The sequence below is a fragment of the Sinocyclocheilus anshuiensis genome, unplaced genomic scaffold, assembly GCF_001515605.1.
Source record: "Sinocyclocheilus anshuiensis isolate Anshui unplaced genomic scaffold, SAMN03320099.WGS_v1.1 scaffold4, whole genome shotgun sequence".
Taxonomy (NCBI): Eukaryota; Metazoa; Chordata; class Actinopteri; order Cypriniformes; family Cyprinidae; genus Sinocyclocheilus; species Sinocyclocheilus anshuiensis.
Genome location: NW_015554075.1, coordinates 1,501,125 through 1,521,714, shown reverse-complemented (window position 1 = coordinate 1,521,714; position 20,590 = coordinate 1,501,125). Strand labels below are relative to the sequence as shown.

Sequence of the window (20,590 nt, the reverse complement as noted above, 5' to 3'; positions counted from 1 at the left end):
GTGTTAGAATACATGTGGAAGCATCTGTTGGTTCGGTTTCTTCTTCACTTGTGATTTTTGGAAATTCTGTACAGAAGATGAGTACTAGCGCCCCCTACAGTATAACAATGAAAACACAGATTCTAGGAGCACAATTATAGCTAAAATATATTTAGACTTTTTCTAAGTATAAGTCAAGTATACTTAAATGTCATTTTAAGTATATTTCTGAGAAGTACATATAGCCCATTTCTGAGAAGTACATAAAAAGTAGACTAAAAGTATACTTTCCTATGTTTTAATTTAAAAGAAGTATACTAATAGCACACTTGAATAAACTTCTTTTTCGTAAGGGAGACCAGCATCTGAGACCTTGCTGGTAGACCAGCATCACCAGCAAGACAATGCTGGTTTTTCCAGGTTAAGTAGGTCTCTCTCTCTCTCTCTCTCTCTCTCTCTCACACACTAGCAGTCTCTGAGTGAAGAAAGCCTGACTAGCACCACCTGACTGCCGTCCATGGATTTACAGACACAACAAACACGGCAAGAAAGGGCGGAGTTAATAACATTCGCTACTTTACACTGCAAGACAACAAGTACTGCTGAACATTAATAGGAAAGACCATGGAAACAGTTTACAGTATTAGCCTACAGTTGTATATTTTTTTAATTTCATAGACAGACCACAGATTTTTTTCCCTTTCGCCCTGCTCCTTTAAGGCATTTTTTTCTCTGGGAAGTGTGTGGTAAGTAACGTTAGGGCATGTCTTGTTATTCGAACTTTTAACGACTGCATTTTTTGTGCCGTTTATTTTAACAAATTATACAAACTTTAATATGTATGGTGGGAAAGCACTGTCATATTCAGGAAAAGACCGGGACAGGCATGGATGCGTGTATTTGTTATAAGTTAACGTTAAATCCAGTGATTTGCCTTGACTCTGTTGATGTTGACAAATTTGCACGAGGCAGCAGGACTAACTAACTAACAGCCGTTACTTTGATTTCATTTCTCAAATACCCTTGCTGTCACCTCTATTTTAATTTGTTTTACCTAGGTATGCCAGAATTTCAGAAGCGGTTTTAGTGCTTATACAAACTTTAATATGTATGGTGGGAAAGCACTGTCATATTCAGGAAAAGACCGGGACAGGCATGGATGCGTGTATTTGTTATAAGTTAACGTTAAATCCAGTGATTTGCCTTGACTCTGTTGATGTTGACAAATTTGCACGAGGCAGCAGGACTAACTAACTAACAGCCGTTACTTTGATTTCATTTCTCAAATACCCTTGCTGTCACCTCTATTTTGTCCCCAATATATCCATGTTTTACCTAGGTATGCCAGAATTTCAGAAGCGGTTTTAGTGCATACATGTCTCTTGGTGTTTTATGGTTTATAATCTGACAATAAACTGAGTTTATATAGAATCATTTCTGAAGAATCACGTAGCCTAACACTGAGGACTGGAGTGATGGCCGATGAAAATTCAGCTTTGCCATGACAGAAATAAATCACATTTTAAATTGTTGTTTACAATTATAATAATATTTCACAATATTTGTATAATTTTTTTTACTGTATTTTTGGTGAGCATATAGCCTACTGACTTCTATAATTCCTGAAGTTGCTGATCTGGGGTCTGTTCTGCCCTGCAGCATATAATGTTGATTCATGAAGGTCCTTTTTCAACAAAAAAAGCTTTTTCTTTCTGTCTTAGGATGACCTCTCAGTTCAAAGACAACTTTCAGCATGTGATGATGTCCTGTCTGACCGCAACATCAATGAGTGTTTAATATTCCTGTTTTTGCTCATCTGACTCTCAGTCCTTTCTTGATCATTTACTAGGACATTCTAATAATGGACACAGAACTTTCTAAAACTGATGACAACTGTGGCGATCACTCCACTACTGAAGTAAGTCTTACCTTGTCTGCCTTTTATATGTCTGTACTCTGTCCCTCTCACTTTCACTTACTGACACACTGACATGTATTGCATGCTCCATGTGTTGTGTGTTAGTTAACCCTTACTTAATGTTCCACATACTTGATCTTTTTTTGTAATTTCACTAGTTCTTATAGGTGATAAAACATGTTGTAATAGGAAGACATCTGCTTCCCCAGCAGGGCATGGAAAAAACAAAACAGTCTTTGGAGCCCTGTGAGAAACCTGAGGATAAACAGTCAAAATCTATGCAGGTGGGCTGGGCATTCATTGCTTTTTAAAGATGCAACTTTGTAAATTATTTGCCAGCTAAATACATATATTACAGCTCAGATTTATTACATCTTTGGGTGGCTCTTAGGGCTGCCTTTAATCCAGTCAATTTCAAAAGGCATGGGCATTTTAATCAAATGCTTATTGTCTAAAATGCACTTTTCTCTTTTATACCAAGGATACAGGTTCTGGATTAGATACAGACGAGCTGGTTAATGTTGAGAGCCAACCAACATATAAGCAGGTAAATAAACAGTTTCATCTCTGCACTGGTTTCTGATGTAAAGAAAATGTAACTGCTTTTGCTTTTTCTTTTATTCTTTTTATAATATTTTATAATAAAAAATTACAGTATTATTATATTTATTTGAAAATTATTATCATGATTTTTTGTAGATGTATTTCTTGTGACATTCCTGTGTTGTTTGTTTATTAAAAAAGGCTTAAGACTTTAACACTCGATTAGGTTTATATATACAGACATTACTCCTAAACTTTGAGGTTAATTGAAAACATGTTGTAACAGACTGGTGAAGTTGCTGCTGTTTGTTTAGGAATCTTGTGCAAGTCTAGCTTGGTATGGAAGCTGTTCTTTGAGCATACCTTTGGGCTTTTTCAGCAATACTTTTTGATTTTTTTATTGGCGTAGCCTAAATAGCAGTAACCAAAGATAAAAGGCAAGTAGACACATGCACATCAGAATGCTGGGTGGAATATGACTCAAATTGTTCTATAAGATCATCTAGCAGAGGTCGAATAAAGTAGTTCAATAACAAAGCAAATTGTGAGGCTACAATTTAAATACTTGTCTGAAACATGCAGCAAATTGTGCTGTTTTGTCAGGTAAACATGAAAGGTTAACTAAAGTTTTTTTAATGGCACTTCTGTTAGTTTATCATTTTGTATTCTGTCATCAATTGCATTCTGTATTTTCTTTGTCTTTTTTCATAAATACAGAGTATAGGCCAGATAAACACTTTTAAAGTAATTTCTGAATCATAGGGTTATATGCATTCTACTCATCGTTACAGGACACTAGCAATGAAATCATGGAAAAGAAGTCTGACAAAGTGGCTGAGACACCTGGAGAAGAGGAAAATCCAAAAGTAAGCACCCATTTTACCATTTGGAGTAAATACTGATGGCCTTACCATTGCATGTTTTCAGAGAACCAAAACAGGTGATCTGGACTTCATCCCAGTCGAACAGCTTTAAACCATATGACATTTTTACAGCAAAAAGGACAAAAGAAGAAACCCAGAAATCCATTTATGCCCCAGATTGCAGCAAAGGTAAACATTTTACATGTTTACTTTTTTAATATGCTCACAGTTGTTAGTTAATGAAACCATGTGCTGTTATTTCAGAACAAAACAACTCAGAAGAATGGAAACCAAAATGGAGACAGTGGCAGTGACCTTGCAGAGGTGCTGTAATGTCCTAGCAGTTCTTTTAATCAATAACTCTTGTGACACTGAAAACAAGACTCAACCAGGCAAAGAATGAGAACTGAGAGATGTGGTATCCTAAATATAAAAACCCACTGAGGCCTTCATAAACTGTTTTACTCTACAGGTCAGGTGACAATAAATGAGCCATGCAACATGGCTTGCCTAACAGTTGCACAAAAAAAGAAGTGGAATTCTATATGTCTGCAAACATTAATAAGAAAAGTTGTGTCTCTACAGGAAGCATTCTGTGCTTCTGTTATTTTGCATCTTAATTAAAAAATGAACAATTACTATTTTTTTACTCATCAAGCTAAAAAAAAAAATAAAAATCAGCTTACAACACCAAATAGTGATTTTTGCAACCTGTTACAAAAAACAAAACCACACAAACACACTACCTTCCTACTTTACTCACAACTTCTGCAATTTCTGTTGGTTTCTGCATTGGAATTTTCCCTTCAAGTTCCCTTTTACACGTAGTTGTCCAATCTACTTTCTGTTGTTGTTGTTTTTTCCCCCTAAGACTAAAGGCCCCAAGAAGTCCCTCATGGAATGGCTGGATGAGTTCCGTTTAAGTGAAACTCAGAGAGAAGATGAGGAGGTTGGTTCTATAAATAAAGATCCTTGCCTTTGTTTTCTAAAAATACAATTTTTTAGTCATCCTAAATATGTCTGTCACAGGAACTTGATGGCCTCATGGATTGGTGGAACACTGTGGAACGTGAGTTTTCCTACCCTGTTTGTCCACTTTCAGAAACACCCACCCCACATACTTATTATGTAATCTAATTAACAGTAATTCATTCTTAATAAAGTTCTGATAGATGGTCCATCATGATCTGGACATGATATTCTTAGTTATTTTCCTCTCTTTTTGTTTTTACCAATTTAGAATGGGAGGACATGCCCAAATGTGACAACATGACAGAGAAAGAGGAAGCCAAGTAATTCCCAATTCATTCTGTGTGCATGTGACATGACAAAGTGCATTTGACTGACCAATTGTCTTTTTCTCAGGGCTTTTGCTGTAACAGCTGAAAAGGTGCAAAAGGGCATACGTGTGTTCAACAAACTTTTCTCAGAACGGGCAGAAGGACTGTGGCAGCACGTGATCGACCTGCATGCCATTGCTGATGGCCTGGACCGCTTCAACAAGAAAACCAAGATTGCCCAGATCACTGGTGGCTCCACCAGTGCTGTGGGAGGTGTTGCTACCATAACTGGCCTCATCTTAGCACCTTTCACAATGGGAACCTCTCTGATCGTCACTGCGGTTGGTCTGGGTGTTGCCATGGCAGGTGGTCTTACCTCTGCATCTGCTGGTATATCCAGTACCGTCAACAACTCTTTGGATCGCAAGAAGGTGGAGCGCATTGTGGAAGACTACCAGGCGAAGATGGCTGACCTTAACAAATGCATGAAGTTTATCAAGCAAGGCATTACAAACCTAAGCAAGTTCAACCGGAATAAGATGAAGAAGCATGCATATAATCAAGACTTCCCTTGTTTCAACAATATCTACGAGGATGGCGCCATGGCGGGCAAAGCTATTCTCACCAATGCCAATGAGATTATGCGTGTGATGCAGATAGCCAACGCGGCCGGAACCACTGCGGCACGTGCTGTGCAGATCGCTAGTATATCCACAGGTGTTCTGACAGGGCTTTTTGTCGGGATGGACATCTATTTTGTGGCCAAGGACTCCCATGAGCTGAAAAATGGTGCAAAATCAGAATTTGCTGCCAAGATTAGAGAGGTGGCAGATCAGCTGCATGAGGGCTTGATGGAATTTAACATAATCCGAGATGAGTTGCGGTTGACCACCACTATGAAAGAAGACAAACCATCTTGAAAAGCTCTGTAAACACTGCCCTGAGTTTATTTTTTACTTTCAGACTAGATGATATATCTAAAAAAATTATATGGTTCTAGAACTATAGCTACTGACTTTCCTTATTAGACAGCAAAGGAAATTCGGGATCTTATTTTGTTTTTATGACTTTATATCCACTGCTTGTTATTTGCTGCTTTTATAAGGCTATTTTGTGAATTTTTTTGTAAAACAACCTGATAAAGAACATTAGTTAGTTAATTATTTATTACATTTAATTACTTGCAAATTTACCATTGCCAAATATTTATGTCACTGATACACATATCTATCTATCTATCTATCTATCTATCTGTCTATCTGTCTGTCTGTCTGTGTCAACATTTTTGATGGTTGAAATGTCACCACAACTGTGTGACAGTCTTAAAGTGATTTTAAAAACCAATAAAATATATTTTCACACAGTGATTATTGCAGTAGGTTGTGCTTGTTTCAGTTTGTATTTATTCTCCAATAACTTTTATGGGTTTTCTAAAAAGTTTTCAAGGCGGTTTTAACGTGAACTTTATGTAACAAAAAAGAGGTTAATTTGTTATAATAAAACTCAGTACCTGGGCCAAAAGTAACAAACATTACTTGTTACTCGTTTAGTGGAAGTGAAGAGATATGATTCACCGACGTCACAGTACCCTGCTCAACCGCCCCGCTGTGCTGTCTTTACTCAACACAGATTAACCGGGCGGCGGGCGGAGCTTGACAAAGTTTTGACAGGCCGTTTCTCTGTAGAAGTACGCATGGGAACCTAAGGTAGGCAAAACAGTACGGTGAAATATCGTCACGAATTGTCAGTTCTGTAATGTTAATTAAATAAACTATTAAGTTTCGGTAAGAGTCTTTTGTGTTTGTCTCGCCCGCGCAACGTGTCATTCCAGAACAGACGCATTCTCTGAGACTAGAAAAATACACAATAACGACAGAACAAGCTGTCAGCTCGAAAAAGAAAAATAATTCTACATTGTTTGAAAATAAAATAATAAAAAGTGAGCAAACCAAAGCGCATCTTAACGAACGTTTAATGAAGCCCTGGAACGCGAGGCGTTGACGCGTATGTAGCCTACTGTTTGCAGTTGTTTGTCATCATGAATTATGTCAGTGTCTGGCGCTCCCGACTCTGAGGATGGTTTTACAGTGCACTCATGTGCAGTGTTACCTGAGTAACGCTTCATAATTATAGTTTACATTATTTTACCATGATACATTGTGTAAACATGTTTTTTTTTCTTATGTTAGAAATGGAGAAGTGCAATTGTGATTCCAGAGGGAAAACTGAAACAGGAAGCTCAGACCTCCCCTAAATGAGGTAAGGATACAGTCATATGATAATAAAATATCACTCTTTGTCAGGGCATCATACATGACACTGCTAAAATAATTGATGGATTTTTACCATTTAAGCACAAACACTAAAAACAAAAAAGTGGGGAGTAAGCAGATTCTCAAGTCTCAAAACACAAAATACAATTTAGTCAACCTAACTCCATTAATGCTTTATGTCAGCTAATCACAAATAGTCCACAAAACAGTGGAAGAATATATAGACTTCTTTTACCTTTTTTTTTAAAATCTGACTGCGAGATAGGTCTAATAATATTGACAAGAGATTTGATTATGAATGTCTGTTGCATTTCGGGAAATAAATGTTTCCAGTACCTGTTCAATTATGACATGAAAAGGCAAGGTAAGTTTATTTGTATAATACATTTAATACAGTGTCTAATAAAGAGAGAAAAAAGAAAAACACATTTTTATTATAAATTAAGAACATGAAGATTATGTAAAAAATGGAAAAAGGAAAGAAAAATAAGCAAAAAAAGGCTAAGCATTTTTATTAAGCATTTATTATGTATATTAAGCATTTATTATGGAAGTGATTATGGAAATTATTTGAACTATAGATATTTAAAAGGAAGTCATGAACTATTTAATGAACCACTAAAAAATGTCTGGAGATGATTGTCCATTTCTTCATAATCTGTGAAAGAAGTTGGTTGTGATAATTAATTTTACTCTCTGTGGGCCTGGTCTGGCAGAATAACATCCATGGACATGAATCCCGAATAGAAGAGTCCACCCCAGAAAATGTCCAGTGAATGACATAGAGCAAAAAAATCAAAGCGAGAGAAAACTCTTTTTATAGGTTTATGTGTAAATGTAAGATATTGACTGTGTATGTTAGCAAAAAAAGGCACAATATTTTAGAATGATTCTAAATAGTATGAGAATATTGTAAAGATTAACTAATTAGATTGGCTTTTCAGAAAATACAAAAAAAGCTATGTGCTTTCAAGGTGATTTTAAAGCATGATATTTAAAAAATAAACTGCATTAACAGATTTGTAAGTAGAATTTACTTCACTAGTGGTGAATATTCCTCCATAGGTGTGAAAGTTGACAGACAGTGACTAATTCAGAGGAAAACAGCAGATCATTCAGGTGAGCAATATCATATGTCATTGTATAACACAATTAAATGCGCAAATACTTTTTAGCAACCACATATATGAATGACCTTCCAATTTGTGTTTTGCGGTGTGTTTTTTCCTCTGCTTGTGCTATAGAAAAAAGCAGATTCAATGTCCAGGCTTTCAGACGTAGTTGAGCGCTCATCTGAGGCGAGACAGTACATGTTTAAGGGTGTAGGAACAGGAAGCTTTCACACTAAGGTAATTAGTTTGATGTAACTAGACTCTCTCGTAATATCTGGGCTTTCATTGGCAACGGTTAGTTGACTATTTTTTTTCTTCTCTAGGATGAGAATGGTGAACTCGCGAGCAATAATGATGGTCTGTTGGAGAACAGCAAAATTAAGGTTAATGTATGTAAAGCTAATGTATGTTTTGTCTTAATGCACTTGAGAGTTAATGTTATGGTTTGATTTCTCTGAATACTGTTCTGAATCTGCATTGATTTTGCTTTACAATAAATAACATTTTGAAATATAGGCAGATTGCAAGGAAGGATCTGATTTAGTAATATGTAGAATCTATACAGTAAATATAGCAGTGGCATGTTTCTGAGAAGAATAATTTAATCTTTTCCCAGAACAAGCTAACTGAGAGTGAACTGTCGGCTCTTAATGATCATCCATCGGGCAACGATAACCCAAAGGTCTGTCGTCTTATTATAAACTTGACTTTTATCATAAATGGTATAAATTTATATCCGATTCATAGTTTTCACTTTTTATGATGAAAATGTTTATAGAATGCAAATTTTCTTCATTCATTTATCAGGGGAACGTTGCCATTTTCAGCCGGTTGTTTAAAATAACTAAAACGTGGACGAGACTCCCTGCACAAGAGGTAAAACTTCTGGTGGAGCTTTTAGACATTAAAATAGTCAATTTAAGCCAATATTTTTATTCATGACAGACAACTGAAGCTATTTCATATAGTCATATATAATCAGTTATTAGTGTTGAAATGACCTGAACATGAGTCAACAGCACTGAGGTACCAGAATGTTGCTATTTTCATCCATTGTGTCTTACATAGGCCTACATGCTTTGCAGATAAAAATGACATTACATCACACAGTTAGTATCAGGTATCAGTATTAGTGTCAGGCCATGAAACTGTACCATGTTTTACCACTAGGGGGAGGCAAGAGACTTCCTCAGTGAAATTGACCACAAATCAGCTAAACCCTCAGGAGAGGAATCTCATGGTCAAATGAGATGCCTGTAGAGTGGCACATACATTTTAAGCTAACGATTATGATCTTATATGAAAGATAATGCAAACTTATAAGAGATTTGGCTCAGGATGGCTTCACTGCCACCACTGACAGTCTGTCTAGCCAACACAGCAATAAGGTTTGTTGTGATTACAGTACACCTAACATCACATGACATCACACCTTAGACTGAATATCCAGTGTGAATCACATGGTTTGTAATGACACAATATGTTTGGATTTAAAAATAAGTATTTAGTGCTCTAAGGACACCACAACAGCTCAGATGATCCACCCTGTGTCCACAAAAACATACAGTAAACTGTATAAAATGTATTGCTATAATTGTGGTCAGTTTTTTTTTTTTTTTACAGTTCAGTCAGTAAAATCATGCTTTGATGTTGCACATTACACAGAATAATGCAACCTGCAATTTTGAAGCTTGTCTTTGGTTTAGCTCACAAATACTGTATGTCTGATGTTACCTTCCTCTCTTTCTTAACAGGAAGAGCCATCATTACAACATGGAGAACTCTCAGCTGGCAATCACAACAAAACACAAAACAACAACACCACGGTGTGACAAAACTGCAGCCTTGGATGCAATCATTTATTCTTAAATTAATGTCTTAAAAATTACATTTTGCAATACTGTCTAATTTTTTATATAATTCTTGTAGCTTTGCATAATGTGCTGGTCTTCTGTCTCTTTACAGGAAGAACCAGCATTGAAAAATTATGATTTTTCAGGCAGTGACAATCTTGTAAGTCACAATGGCAGTAGGTTCAGTAACAACAATCACATTGGCCATGTATAATGAATTCAAAGTCACACAAAATGTCATTCTAACTCTCGGATTCATTTCATTAGGAGGGAAATTCCCTGTTTAATTTTCTCAAAACAATTCCTAGAGGAGCTGAGGATACTTCTGAAGAGGTATATTGCTACAACAAAAAATAATTAACATATGACTGTCTATTTTATTTATCTGTAGGATTTGTATATTTTTTGTATTGCTACTCCTTGCCTTCCTGTTGATAATGCACAATAGTTACAAGCTCTCTTGTTGTAGGACAGCCCACCGTTACACATTAAACTGCTGGCCTGTAATGACAATCTATTATATCTCTCCAACAACAACTTAAAGGTGCTTATCACAACCTTTTATTTATATTATATAGTAAGATATATGTATATTATTGTAATTGCTTAGTCACCTGCTATTGACAATAACTGTCCTTTTTGTGCAGGATAACTCAGCAAAGCTAAGTGGCACTTTCCGCAGTTCCCCAAAACCAGCGTTACGTTTTCCTGCTGAAACGGTAGAGCATCTTCCTCTACTTATTACTGTATTTAGATTTTATACCATTTTTAATCAAATTAAAATGACAGTTTATCCGATATGTAGGACCCGCTAAGTGAGCACAGTGAATTTACAGACTGGGATTATAATTTCTTGGACACTGGCGTTGAAAAGGTAAAGATTTTAAGTTGCCTGCAAAGTAGATGATGTTGTGAAACAAATGCTGAACTGTTTCTTCTATTTGATAGAAATCTGTACCCAGAAAATACCATGACAAGAAACTCTCTAACAGTAATAACAAAGTAAGCCTCTCTCTCACTTTCTAAATAGAGCAGTACTTGTTTTCTCTTCTGAAGGTCACAAAAGTGGCATACATAGGCAGGAATATTGTAGGAAATTTAAGTCCATAATTCTACTTGCCACAAACAGTAGTGGAATTGGACTTTTTGTTTGCACCTGAAATTATTTACAGTGTCAGTTCACATTCTGAAGTAACTCATGTGCTGTTCACATTTTTTCAGGTTGTGTCATTTAGAGTGAAGAGAACTCTACCTAGAATGTCCACATTTTCATCCAGTACGCAGGTAGTGTTAACACTTTTGTAAAAGATCACTTGATATTTTACATCAAAACAACTGCCATACTCTAAAATCTGTATAGGATTCAGATCAAGAAGATATGATTGAGGAGCCAATGGAAATGCAGCAACTGGGGACAAATGAGGTGAGTTATTGTTGCAATGAGTATGTGAATGAGTGTACATTATGGACATTGGAGTTTATTGCAGTCCTTGACTTATTTGACACATTATTATGCCATCACATAATAATTAATTTCTTATTCTCTGAATGTTACAGGACTGTACTTTTGAAATCCTGCCACTGGAGATGGCTGCCTACCCAACAGATTTAAATTATTTAGCGACAGATGAGGTATATTATCATTATTGTTTCATTATTATGCAATAATGTTAATTATGATATATATTTTAACCTTTTGTTTCTCTCTTGCTCTCTTTTCACAGGATGATGACCTGATGGACTGGTGGAAAACTGTTGAGGGTGAGTTGGGTCAAATGACCTGATTACCTATTATGGATATGCAAAACTACATGTTTTCAAAAATGACTAGTCTCCTAATCTAAGTTGACTAAAATTAATCAGTTGGACGATTGGTTAATCTTTGTCCCTCATCCCTGTTACTATATCTAGTTTAGATCACTGTTAGCAACTTCATTTGACTTACTGACTTTTGACAGGTTGGAGTGAATGGAATGAAACAGCACATTTTCAGGAGGATGACGAGGAGCTGTGAGTAAATGTGGATTTAAGTTAAAATCATTGTCTAATCGCCTCCACTGATCTTTTTTTATGTTTTGTCAGGGCTGTCGAGGCTGCTGCAGACCGTGTGTTCAGGGCTGCCCGTCTCTTTGTCAGTCTGTTCAACCAGCGTGGGGCATCTCTGCAACGTCATATTTTAGAGTTGCTTGCTCTGGCAGACACTGCTGACAGCTTTCATAAGAAGACTGTGAGTGCAGCTGTTGGAGGGGGCGTAGCTAGTGTGGCAGGGGGCATAGCCACCATTACTGGACTCATCTTGGCACCCTTCACCTTTGGCACTTCCACTATCGTTACTGCGGTGGGTGTCAGTGTGGCAACAGCTGGAAGCATCACCTCAGCCACAGCTAACATCACCGATGCGGTTCAATCCAAGATGGATCGCAAGAAGGTGGAGAAGATGATCCAAGGCTACCAGAATGAGATCAGTGACATCAGAGATTGTCTGGAGTTCATGCAGGTATGTTTAGCATTCCATCTGTGTGTCAACTGTCTGTATGCCAGGCTATCATTCTCTCTGTATGTTGATCTATCAGTCCATCTGTTTGTCTATTTGTCTTTCTGTCTGATTGATGTGATTTTTTCTTTTGTGTATGTAGGAAGGAATGAACACCCTACAGGAATGGGATTTTAAGAGGTACTCTGAGAGTGTGGTCAACACGAGTCTTAGTCGTAACATAAAGCATGTGATGAAGGAAGGTGGACGAGCAGGTAGAGCCCTTATGATAAACACAGATAGGCTTATCAACACTGTGAAAGTTCTAGGTGTTGCTGGAGGTGCTGCTAAAGCCGCCAAGGCCGTCAGTATCACCACAGGGGTCATGTCCACTCTCTTCCTTGCCCTGGATGTCTTCTTTCTCGCCAAAGACTCCAATGAACTTCGCAAAGGTGCTAAGACCAAATTTGCCTCCAAGCTCCGAGAAGTCTGCAAAGAGCTTCAACATGGCCTACTAGAACTAAACAAAGTGAAGACTCAGCTTCAAAAGACCATGGATGGAATTGAAGTGGAAGAATATGAGGAAGAGGAGGAGGATGAAGACCATTGTGAGTCAAATCCTGTTAAACTGGCTCTACTTGAACAAGAAATAGATCAGTTGGAGGAGAAAATTGACCAGAAAACTATGCAGCAGCAAATGAACCGAAGCAAGAGAGGAGATGCTGAGAAAGAGATGCCAAAAAAAGAAATAAAATGAGGAGTCAAAGAGATGAGTGAATGATAAAGGGTCTTATCAGTGAGCCAACATATGGAAACAACAGAAGCACTAAATTGAAAGATTTGAAATGAAAAATGGTAAGTGGGAAGGAATAAAGCAGTTGAATTGAAAGGACCTGGAAAGATTTAGAATATAGAAAATAGAAGAATTTACACAGATGTTAAGGGGTTGAAAACAGATTATAAGAGGAATCTAATGAGACAGAAAGAAAAGAAGCCTATAAACACTCATGTTGTGTTGTTCAGGAAAATCAAAGATGATATAGTAAGAAGTAAGAGAAAAACAAGTAGATTTGCATTTCTTTAAATAAATACCAGTGGATGCAAACTGATGCCACTCAGCATGCATCTTTTTTTCCTGTGTGCTACACACGAGAATCAACATTCTTGTTATTTAACTGAAAAAATGTTAAATATGGTAATCACCATTAAGTATGCAGACGAAAAATTCTAAATTAATTTTTAGGGTTGTAGGTTTAAAACAAACCACTAAACTTTGATATTTAAGGTGTATCAATAATGTTCACTCTTGTAAACAATGTAAATAAATAAATGAATGAGAATGTGTGTGAAAAAACAGACCACTGTAAAAATGTGAAGGGCTTACACAGCATAAGGGTTGAGTCAGAAACTTTACCCTCAACCTGTTTCCCACGGCCTGTAGTCTATAATTAAGATTCTCACAATTGGCTAGTGTGGTTTACAACACACACACACAGAAATCTGTTTGTTTCAGTTCCTTCAGCAATATATCCATGAAGCATTCTTTTGTGGCTTTACATTAATCAAATTGTTCTTGTGGAAAAAAAAAAAAGGGATCCACCTTAAACCAGTAATGACAGAGTGCACAACTAACTATCATTTGTAGGTAAAAAGGCATTCGGTAAATCTAGATTTATTTTCTTTATGAGTGCGAGAACTTTAAATGAGCAATTGTTGGAGCTGACCTAGTGGGTAGTTCATGTGTTCCAACACATGAATCTTTGGGGTATGTGCAGGTGACACAAATTTGGATTATAATCCTATTTCCTCCTCTCTGCCCACAAAAAAAAAAAAAAACAGTTTTTATGCTGGGCTTTATGCAGCAAAGATGTAATGTATTTTTGTTATTTTTATGTATTATTCATTTTTTGTAAATATATCATTTTTTTTTATAAAAAAGCATTTTCTGTTTTCTGTTAGTCTATTAATAGGTAGTTTGTTTATGATTTAACATTTATTTTTAAAAATGCTTCCTAAAATGTGTATTTTTTTTAATGAATGCAAAATGCGTTTTTGTATTTATTTTGTAATAAATAGCCTAACCCTTCTCTTATAAAAGAGCAATTTATTCAATCCAAAATGAATGTTTATTGGCAAACATGTTGAAGATTAGCCGACAGGCTGTCGAGTCATTGTTGTGAGATGTTTCCTCACAAGTTTATTCAGCGTACTCCGAAATCGAGATAAGCATCTATCTATCGACAACAAAATCTCCTACTTCCATTCACGGCATCCAAAAACAGTGTTGAGGTTTTTGTTTTTTTTTGCTAACATTGAAGGGTCCTTGAAGCGCCTCTGATAAAATCCACCTGCAGCAGAGCCATAAATCACAGCTAGAGGTGGGATTGAGGACTCTTCTGCAACCTCAAATGACAAATGGGACACCCTATACAGTCTCATGAACTTTTAATGCATGCGAGCTTTGCTCTTCACATCAATTGTTGCATTTGTGACAGGGCCTCATGTTTCTCTGCTTGTGTGTACATAGGCCTAAGACTGAAAGAAAGGGAGAGAATGCCCTCTGCTGTTGAAGAAAATGTTTGTATATGTTTGGTATTTTGGGTATTTATATAGTTTATAGCTATTAAGTGTTTTTAGTTGTTGTTGTTTTTTTAGTATCTATTAAAGTATGACAGCATCATCTCCTCTCACAAGATAAACATTTGCATGTCCTACACATCAGCACCCAAACATAAGTAGCCTAAATGTGCATTCATTAAATGTTCAAATGAAGCTGAAATTAACTCTTGAATGTGCTTCATTGCAGGGGACAGCAGCAAACTAGCTATAAAGCTATAAATAGCTTAATATTTTGGGTTATAAATAACAAGTAGAAATAATCAAGAACTTTTTTTACCCTTCACTTTGTGCTTAATGCTTTGCTTGCATTTAATGTTCTGTTTAAACACATTATTTTAGATCGCAAGTTTAAATAAATACTACTACAGCCTACAAGCAATATGCATTTCCAGTATCCATTAAATAGGTTTGATGGTAAGAAACAAACTAATGTTATATAATGCTCTTTACTTTATATAACCATGGACTCACTGCCCCTAGGACATACAATTCAGCTCAGAACATACAGTTCTTGCTATTGAAGCATATATTTTAGACTGAGTCACACAGAAAAAAGAAACAAGTGTGGGTTAGAGCACTTAAGCACACATAAGCACATGCACAGGAAAAGAAGTACAGGGCAATACAGGACATATGTATTAAATTATTGCATTGCCAGCAACTATTTGAAAACGATCAAACACAGATGACATTTTCATCACACCTGTCTAAATGCAATTACAGACATCATTTGTCCCACTAACTGTGAGATAATCATGAGTCTATCTGCTCTCATTATTATGAGCTATTCTGAAATATCTGTAGAGACCGCTTTAATTATAGGGGAAGGAGAAAGACACTTAAAATAGATCAAATGGTACACTTTCCTTGATAATCATCTTCATTTGACTCACCAAAAATTCAAGGATCTCGCTGCATGCTTGTAACTGGCAATAAAGCAAAAATTAAAGGCATTATGCTCATTTAATTGAGTATGACGTGACTTAAAAAGGTTCTCGACCTTGAGCTAAATTCAACCGGCCGGTAAAATACAGTAAATTGAGCAAAAATGTTATACTTGTTATACCTGTTTCACATGTATTTCAAGGCCAATTGCATGAATAGGGATCAATTTGAAAATAACAAGCTACTTCATTTTATACAATGTCTTGATTAAATACCTGTCCAAAATGCAGAAATATGCAAGATATTGCTATTGCTAATTCTTCTGTTAATGTCAGGTTATTATATTTTTTCTGTTATCAAATAATCATTATTTAGTATGCGGTTGATATAAAGAAATTTCGTTAGCACCTTTACAATTATGCATTAAACTAACAATAACAACAAGCAGTTCCTTTGTTAATATATTTATTCATCTTTGTTAATGCTTTTAATAATGTATTAACATTAACTAAGATTAATAAATGCATTAGAAGTAATTAATTGTTAGTCCATGTTAATGTAGTCAACTAATGCTAAACAGATAATGGTGTTACAGAGATTGCTTTATTTTTCAAACGCGTCATTTTGAAAGAAAAAAAACAATTAAGAGCTACCTCTAAGAATACATTTACAACTAATCTACTTCATATCTATGCTAATTCACACCAGCATGTTTTACTGTAGGTGCAGTGCACCGTTTGGTCATTACTGCCCTTTGAATTCTTGCATTTATATAAATTACATTTTGCATCGATGATATACTAAATATACTGTATTAAATGATAGATGTGTGTTGCGCATGTCAATAACACATTCCTACCTATATTTATGTCTACAGGAGAGGAGAGAAAGGATTGAGACAAATCTAGACAAATACAACGAGAATAAAATCTGCAATGTCTTTTAAAGTGAAAATCCTTCTCTATTCTTATGTCCTAAACTCTATTCAACCCGGCATGTTGATGCCACAGGGCTATCATTTGTTTTCCAAACCCCTAATTTCCCACCCACACTTGACTTTTCCCTTTTCTCTGTTTGTTCCTTATTAAATTTCTTTCCATTTCGAATATTGCGGAAGGTTTTTTTGTCCTCTGCACGGATCCTTTCGTTCATACTTCCCTTTTCTACTTCTTTTTCTTCTGGAAGCGTCTGAACTGACTCTGAATTGCCAAAGCTGCCTTTTCCGTCTCTGGTGCATCCAGATCAATGTCAATCTCTTCTTCAGGTTCTTGCATAGGGTTCTTCCCCGCTTTGTCCGCCGGTTTCTCCTGGGGGGCTGAGGGGCACATGACATAGAAACACTGACAATGTCGATGACATAGTAAAAGGATTTCTCACTTTTTTTTTTAAGCCAGTGTGTCCTAATTCAGGCAGGTTAAATCCTGTTACATAAATTGTTTATACATTTTCATACCACAGAACTGTAAAATATGCAACCATTATAATATCTCTAATCAGAACATATTTTCATAGTTAAAACTGAAGTGTCTATTTGTTTCGATGTTAAAATATTTTCTTGTATCTTAAATTAATATGCAGGGATGTGCTGCAGAAATTATGTATTTTTGAGGGCCAAAACCTGGAAATTAGTTAACATTTTATCACTTCCGGTTCCATCTACCCAAAGTCAATGAGTTTTTTGAATGGGTTATTGGTTAAATGGCTAAAAAAAAAGGCCTGTGGTTAAAACAAGCTTAAGATATTTCACTTTTTTTTCTACAACTTAAAATATATCAGTAATACCCCGTAATTATTTTTTTTAAAGCTTTAATTGTCTTGAAAAGAAGGAAACAGATATAATGCATCATACCGACAGGTCACACTAGGTCAAAACCAGCTGAATCATTCTTCAAAATATCTTCTTATTAGATGAAATATCCCTTTAAGTTATTACGAGCTCATTTAATTAGCTAATGCGGTTTGCAACGTCAGGGCTTTTGTGAGATGAAAGGGTAAGTCAGCTGAATACACCCTGACCTTATGGGAATAACCAACCTCCACTAGATATGCAATAAAGAACTGTCTCTAGAGTAAATGTGTGCTTCAGTTCTCGTGGGTATTCGTGTGTGCTTTTTTGTTAAGAGAGCGAGAACTGAACTGATATTTTATGATAAAAATAGTAAAAACAGATAACAATCAGACTGGACTAGTAGACATCTGTTTTGTGGTTGGCTACACTTGTATAAACCTGGCCTTATGTAACCGTACAGTTCTGGTGGAGAACAAAATATGGAGGAGTTTTCAAGAAGTCAATTATGAACAATTCAAACATGGTGTAATGAAACGCATAAACGCACCTTTTTTATCTGTGGTGGGCCCCTGAGTGCTGTTGGGAGGATCAGATGAACTGTTCTGCAGGAAAGAGACGGCAACTTTCAGCAGGTTTAACGTTGTGTGAAAGCATTCATACATGCAGTATAAACAAAACAACATTTGTGAATTTTTTACGTGTTCTGCCATTAAATTAAAAGCTGATATGGGCTTTCTGAGTCGTGTGTTAGGACAGTGAGCGATAAAGACCCCTTAATCCCCATCGGTTTAATCCTCCTTTTTTCAATTCTGTGTGCAATCTGGAACAGTGGCACTGGAGAGGATCGCCATAACATGCAAGCTTAGTGTGTGTGTATGTGTGTGTATATTTGATATTATTTTTAAAATTAATTTATCCTTGTTGACATTTTTAGTTGAAGGTTCATGAGGTTCCCAAATATCATGTTTATCTGTTTGATATAGGTTCAATAAAAGTGTGCATTTGTATTTTTGCTGAAGATAGAATCCGTCACCATCCTTATGTTGCCTTTTCAATGCGCACAGCATGAGTAAACTACTTGAGGCCAAAATGCATTCAGTATATCTGTGACCTTGCTTCTTCAATTACGAAAACAAATTAGCCTTGAGATGATGCCCTAGATTTTAGTTATTCATATAGACACTGACATCCAAAATGTGTCAGTTTAATTCATGTATTTCTTGCGTCACTTTAATGTGTACTTTCAGCAATGAATTGTTAATTAACCTGAAAAAATCTGTATAATATTTGCTTTTAGCAGGTAATATACTGCAAATACTTCTTACATAGCTTCTGTAAAGCACAAAATGTCATCAAGAGAGAACGAAATAGAACATTGCTTAAACACACACATATATTATCCACTCTCTTGCTTCAAGGACTCTTTCAAATGCAAATCTCTGCAGCCCTCCCTCTATAATCCCCCTTTTTTTTTAAATGAAAGAACCTCTTCACCTTACCCTAACTCTGAACTTGCCTTGTCTTCCTCTCTCTAGTAGGTTTTAAAGCATACATCCACCACTCTCTGAGCTGTCAGATGAAATCCCTTTGAGCATAAAAACATGACAACTTTTGTCTCAAGAGATTTTGTTTTCTTGGTAGGCTATATGCCATTCTGTTGTTTATTTTCTGTCTTATACTTTGCCAAAAGTAGGTTATATGAGTATTATGGAGGTAAGACTTTTCACACTTCTGGCTTTCACACTTAAAAGACTTGATGATGAGGGGGTGAAAGATCCCATTCAGCCAGCTGGCTCCCAGTGTGTTGGCTATTACTTTTTCTCTGCTACATTACCTCAGCCAGCTCTTTGTTTTCACTCTCACACATCAGTGATACACACAAGCCTCACGGCACAATCTCCATCTGCTAATTAGCCAAGCTCATATCAGCAAGGTCAAGCTCCCCCGAGCCACTTATTAATTGCCAATTAATGGGACGCACAAAAGAATGTAAAGCACCACACTTTCATTTTAAAACAGGGAAATCTAAGGATTTATATTTTCTCATTGAGTAAAAAGCATTGTAAAATGTAAAAGTTGTAACATTTATAAAGAGTAGATGGCATAGTTGTAAACCCACCTCTAATTTATTTTTAGTAAAGATTAAAAACACAACCCTTTTATATTTCGCTTCTTTACTGAAGAGAAATTGGAGGGCTTGACAGCTAAGCAATCTGATCTTTTATTGAATTTATTGAATCCTTTTTTGCCTCAACAAAGAATATATTTACCTTGAACGTAATGTTATAGATGTTAACTTTTAAATTAATCTGCTTTATCAGATTTAAAATAACAAATGAACACTTACCTCACTCATAGTTCTGAGAGAAGTCGAATATCGTTTTGGGTTCGCGGGATAATTTGTAGCGTGACTTTGAAACACTAAATAAATGAAATCGAAATTTCCGTTTTTTTTTTTTTTTTGTCCGAGTGCTTCTTCTCTTTTCTTTTGAGGCAGTTGTATGACCTTTTGGGCCACTCTCAGCTAGCTGTCCTCTTCCTGTTTTTCTTGGTTAATTTAAAATCTTTCAAGTAATATTGGTTGTAGGAAGTCTTTCTAGTCTTCAATTCATCAAAACTGAATGTCTCTCTTGTCTTAAAACAACATTAAAGATAAAACAATCAGGAGCTCATTTTCTTGCTGCTGCTCCACAGAATCTCCCTCTCTCTCTCTCCCTCTCTCTCCCTCTCCCTCTCTCTCTCCCTCTCTCTCTCTCTCTCTCTGGTCAGTGTACTAGAATTATAATAAATTTGAATGTTTTTATTAATGATTTTTTCATTTATTTTATTATTATTATTTGCATTCTTGATCATTAGCCCTAATTAATAAAAAAAATGTAAATATTATTTTGAAAATAAAATGAAATAGGATCAGATATTGAGCAACATTTTTATCTGCATAAACAGGTTATGTTGCTGTTTTTATTACTGTTAATGAATTGGTATATGAATTATAATCATAAG

General features: G+C 35.9%; 3 protein-coding genes across 10 annotated transcripts; 2 read left to right on the top strand and 1 right to left on the bottom strand.

Annotated features, from left to right (window-relative positions):
* The first annotated feature begins 464 nt into the window (after positions 1-464).
* Positions 465-5,939, top strand: LOC107668938 (apolipoprotein L6-like). Of its 5 annotated transcripts, none has more exons than XM_016461002.1 (11): positions 465-725; positions 1,829-1,897; positions 2,110-2,181; positions 2,379-2,444; positions 3,232-3,306; positions 3,436-3,492; positions 3,568-3,627; positions 4,175-4,252; positions 4,333-4,372; positions 4,544-4,595; positions 4,669-5,939. In XM_016461002.1, the coding sequence occupies exons 2-11, from the start codon at positions 1,841-1,843 to the stop codon at positions 5,501-5,503; spliced, it is 1,392 nt and encodes a 463-aa protein (XP_016316488.1). In that variant the 5' UTR covers positions 465-725; positions 1,829-1,840; the 3' UTR covers positions 5,504-5,939. The 5 variants fall into 5 exon arrangements, with proteins under 5 accessions (XP_016316488.1, XP_016316486.1, XP_016316487.1 ...); XM_016461000.1 differs by having other exon boundaries at positions 2,107-2,181; XM_016461001.1 differs by having other exon boundaries at positions 1,701-1,897; positions 2,107-2,181.
* A 279-nt stretch (positions 5,940-6,218) lies between these two features.
* Positions 6,219-13,904, top strand: LOC107668936 (uncharacterized). Of its 4 annotated transcripts, none has more exons than XM_016460997.1 (21): positions 6,219-6,289; positions 6,773-6,842; positions 7,922-7,975; positions 8,101-8,205; positions 8,292-8,351; positions 8,585-8,650; positions 8,776-8,844; positions 9,723-9,794; positions 9,934-9,981; positions 10,089-10,154; positions 10,291-10,365; positions 10,469-10,540; positions 10,627-10,695; positions 10,770-10,823; positions 11,043-11,105; positions 11,182-11,244; positions 11,379-11,453; positions 11,546-11,582; positions 11,780-11,831; positions 11,904-12,318; positions 12,458-13,904. In XM_016460997.1, exons 4-21 carry the CDS (start codon positions 8,116-8,118, stop codon positions 13,049-13,051), a joined length of 2,040 nt encoding a protein of 679 aa, XP_016316483.1. In that variant the 5' UTR covers positions 6,219-6,289; positions 6,773-6,842; positions 7,922-7,975; positions 8,101-8,115; the 3' UTR covers positions 13,052-13,904. The 4 variants fall into 4 exon arrangements, with proteins under 4 accessions (XP_016316483.1, XP_016316480.1, XP_016316481.1 ...); XM_016460994.1 differs by having other exon boundaries at positions 8,292-8,357; XM_016460995.1 differs by lacking the exons at positions 6,219-6,289; positions 6,773-6,842 and adding an exon at positions 7,172-7,220 and having other exon boundaries at positions 8,292-8,357.
* A 2,529-nt stretch (positions 13,905-16,433) lies between these two features.
* LOC107668944 (Purkinje cell protein 4-like protein 1) lies at positions 16,434-20,053 on the bottom strand. Its single transcript, XM_016461013.1, has 3 exons — positions 19,935-20,053; positions 18,135-18,189; positions 16,434-17,113 (listed from the first exon to the last, which is right to left on the bottom strand). The coding sequence occupies exons 1-3, from the start codon at positions 19,941-19,943 to the stop codon at positions 16,962-16,964; spliced, it is 216 nt and encodes a 71-aa protein (XP_016316499.1). The 5' UTR covers positions 19,944-20,053; the 3' UTR covers positions 16,434-16,961.
* Between the last annotated feature and the right edge of the window lie 537 nt (positions 20,054-20,590).

Excerpts from the sequence above, each read along its gene's own strand:
- LOC107668938 (XM_016461000.1), top strand. The coding sequence starts at position 1,841 with ATGGACACAGAACTTTCTAAAACTGATGACAACTGTGGCGATCACTCC. Across the intron at positions 2,445-3,231 it reads GCCAACCAACATATAAGCAG|GACACTAGCAATGAAATCAT; the intron begins GTAAATAAACAG and ends TCATCGTTACAG. Across the intron at positions 3,493-3,567 it reads TGCCCCAGATTGCAGCAAAG|AACAAAACAACTCAGAAGAA; the intron begins GTAAACATTTTA and ends CTGTTATTTCAG.
- LOC107668936 (XM_016460994.1), top strand. The coding sequence starts at position 8,116 with ATGTCCAGGCTTTCAGACGTAGTTGAGCGCTCATCTGAGGCGAGACAG. Across the intron at positions 8,206-8,291 it reads CAGGAAGCTTTCACACTAAG|GATGAGAATGGTGAACTCGC; the intron begins GTAATTAGTTTG and ends TTTCTTCTCTAG. Across the intron at positions 11,583-11,779 it reads CTGGTGGAAAACTGTTGAGG|GTTGGAGTGAATGGAATGAA; the intron begins GTGAGTTGGGTC and ends GACTTTTGACAG.
- LOC107668944 (XM_016461013.1), bottom strand. Across the intron at positions 17,114-18,134 it reads GCCCACCACAGATAAAAAAG|CCCCCCAGGAGAAACCGGCG; the intron begins GTGCGTTTATGC and ends TGTGCCCCTCAG.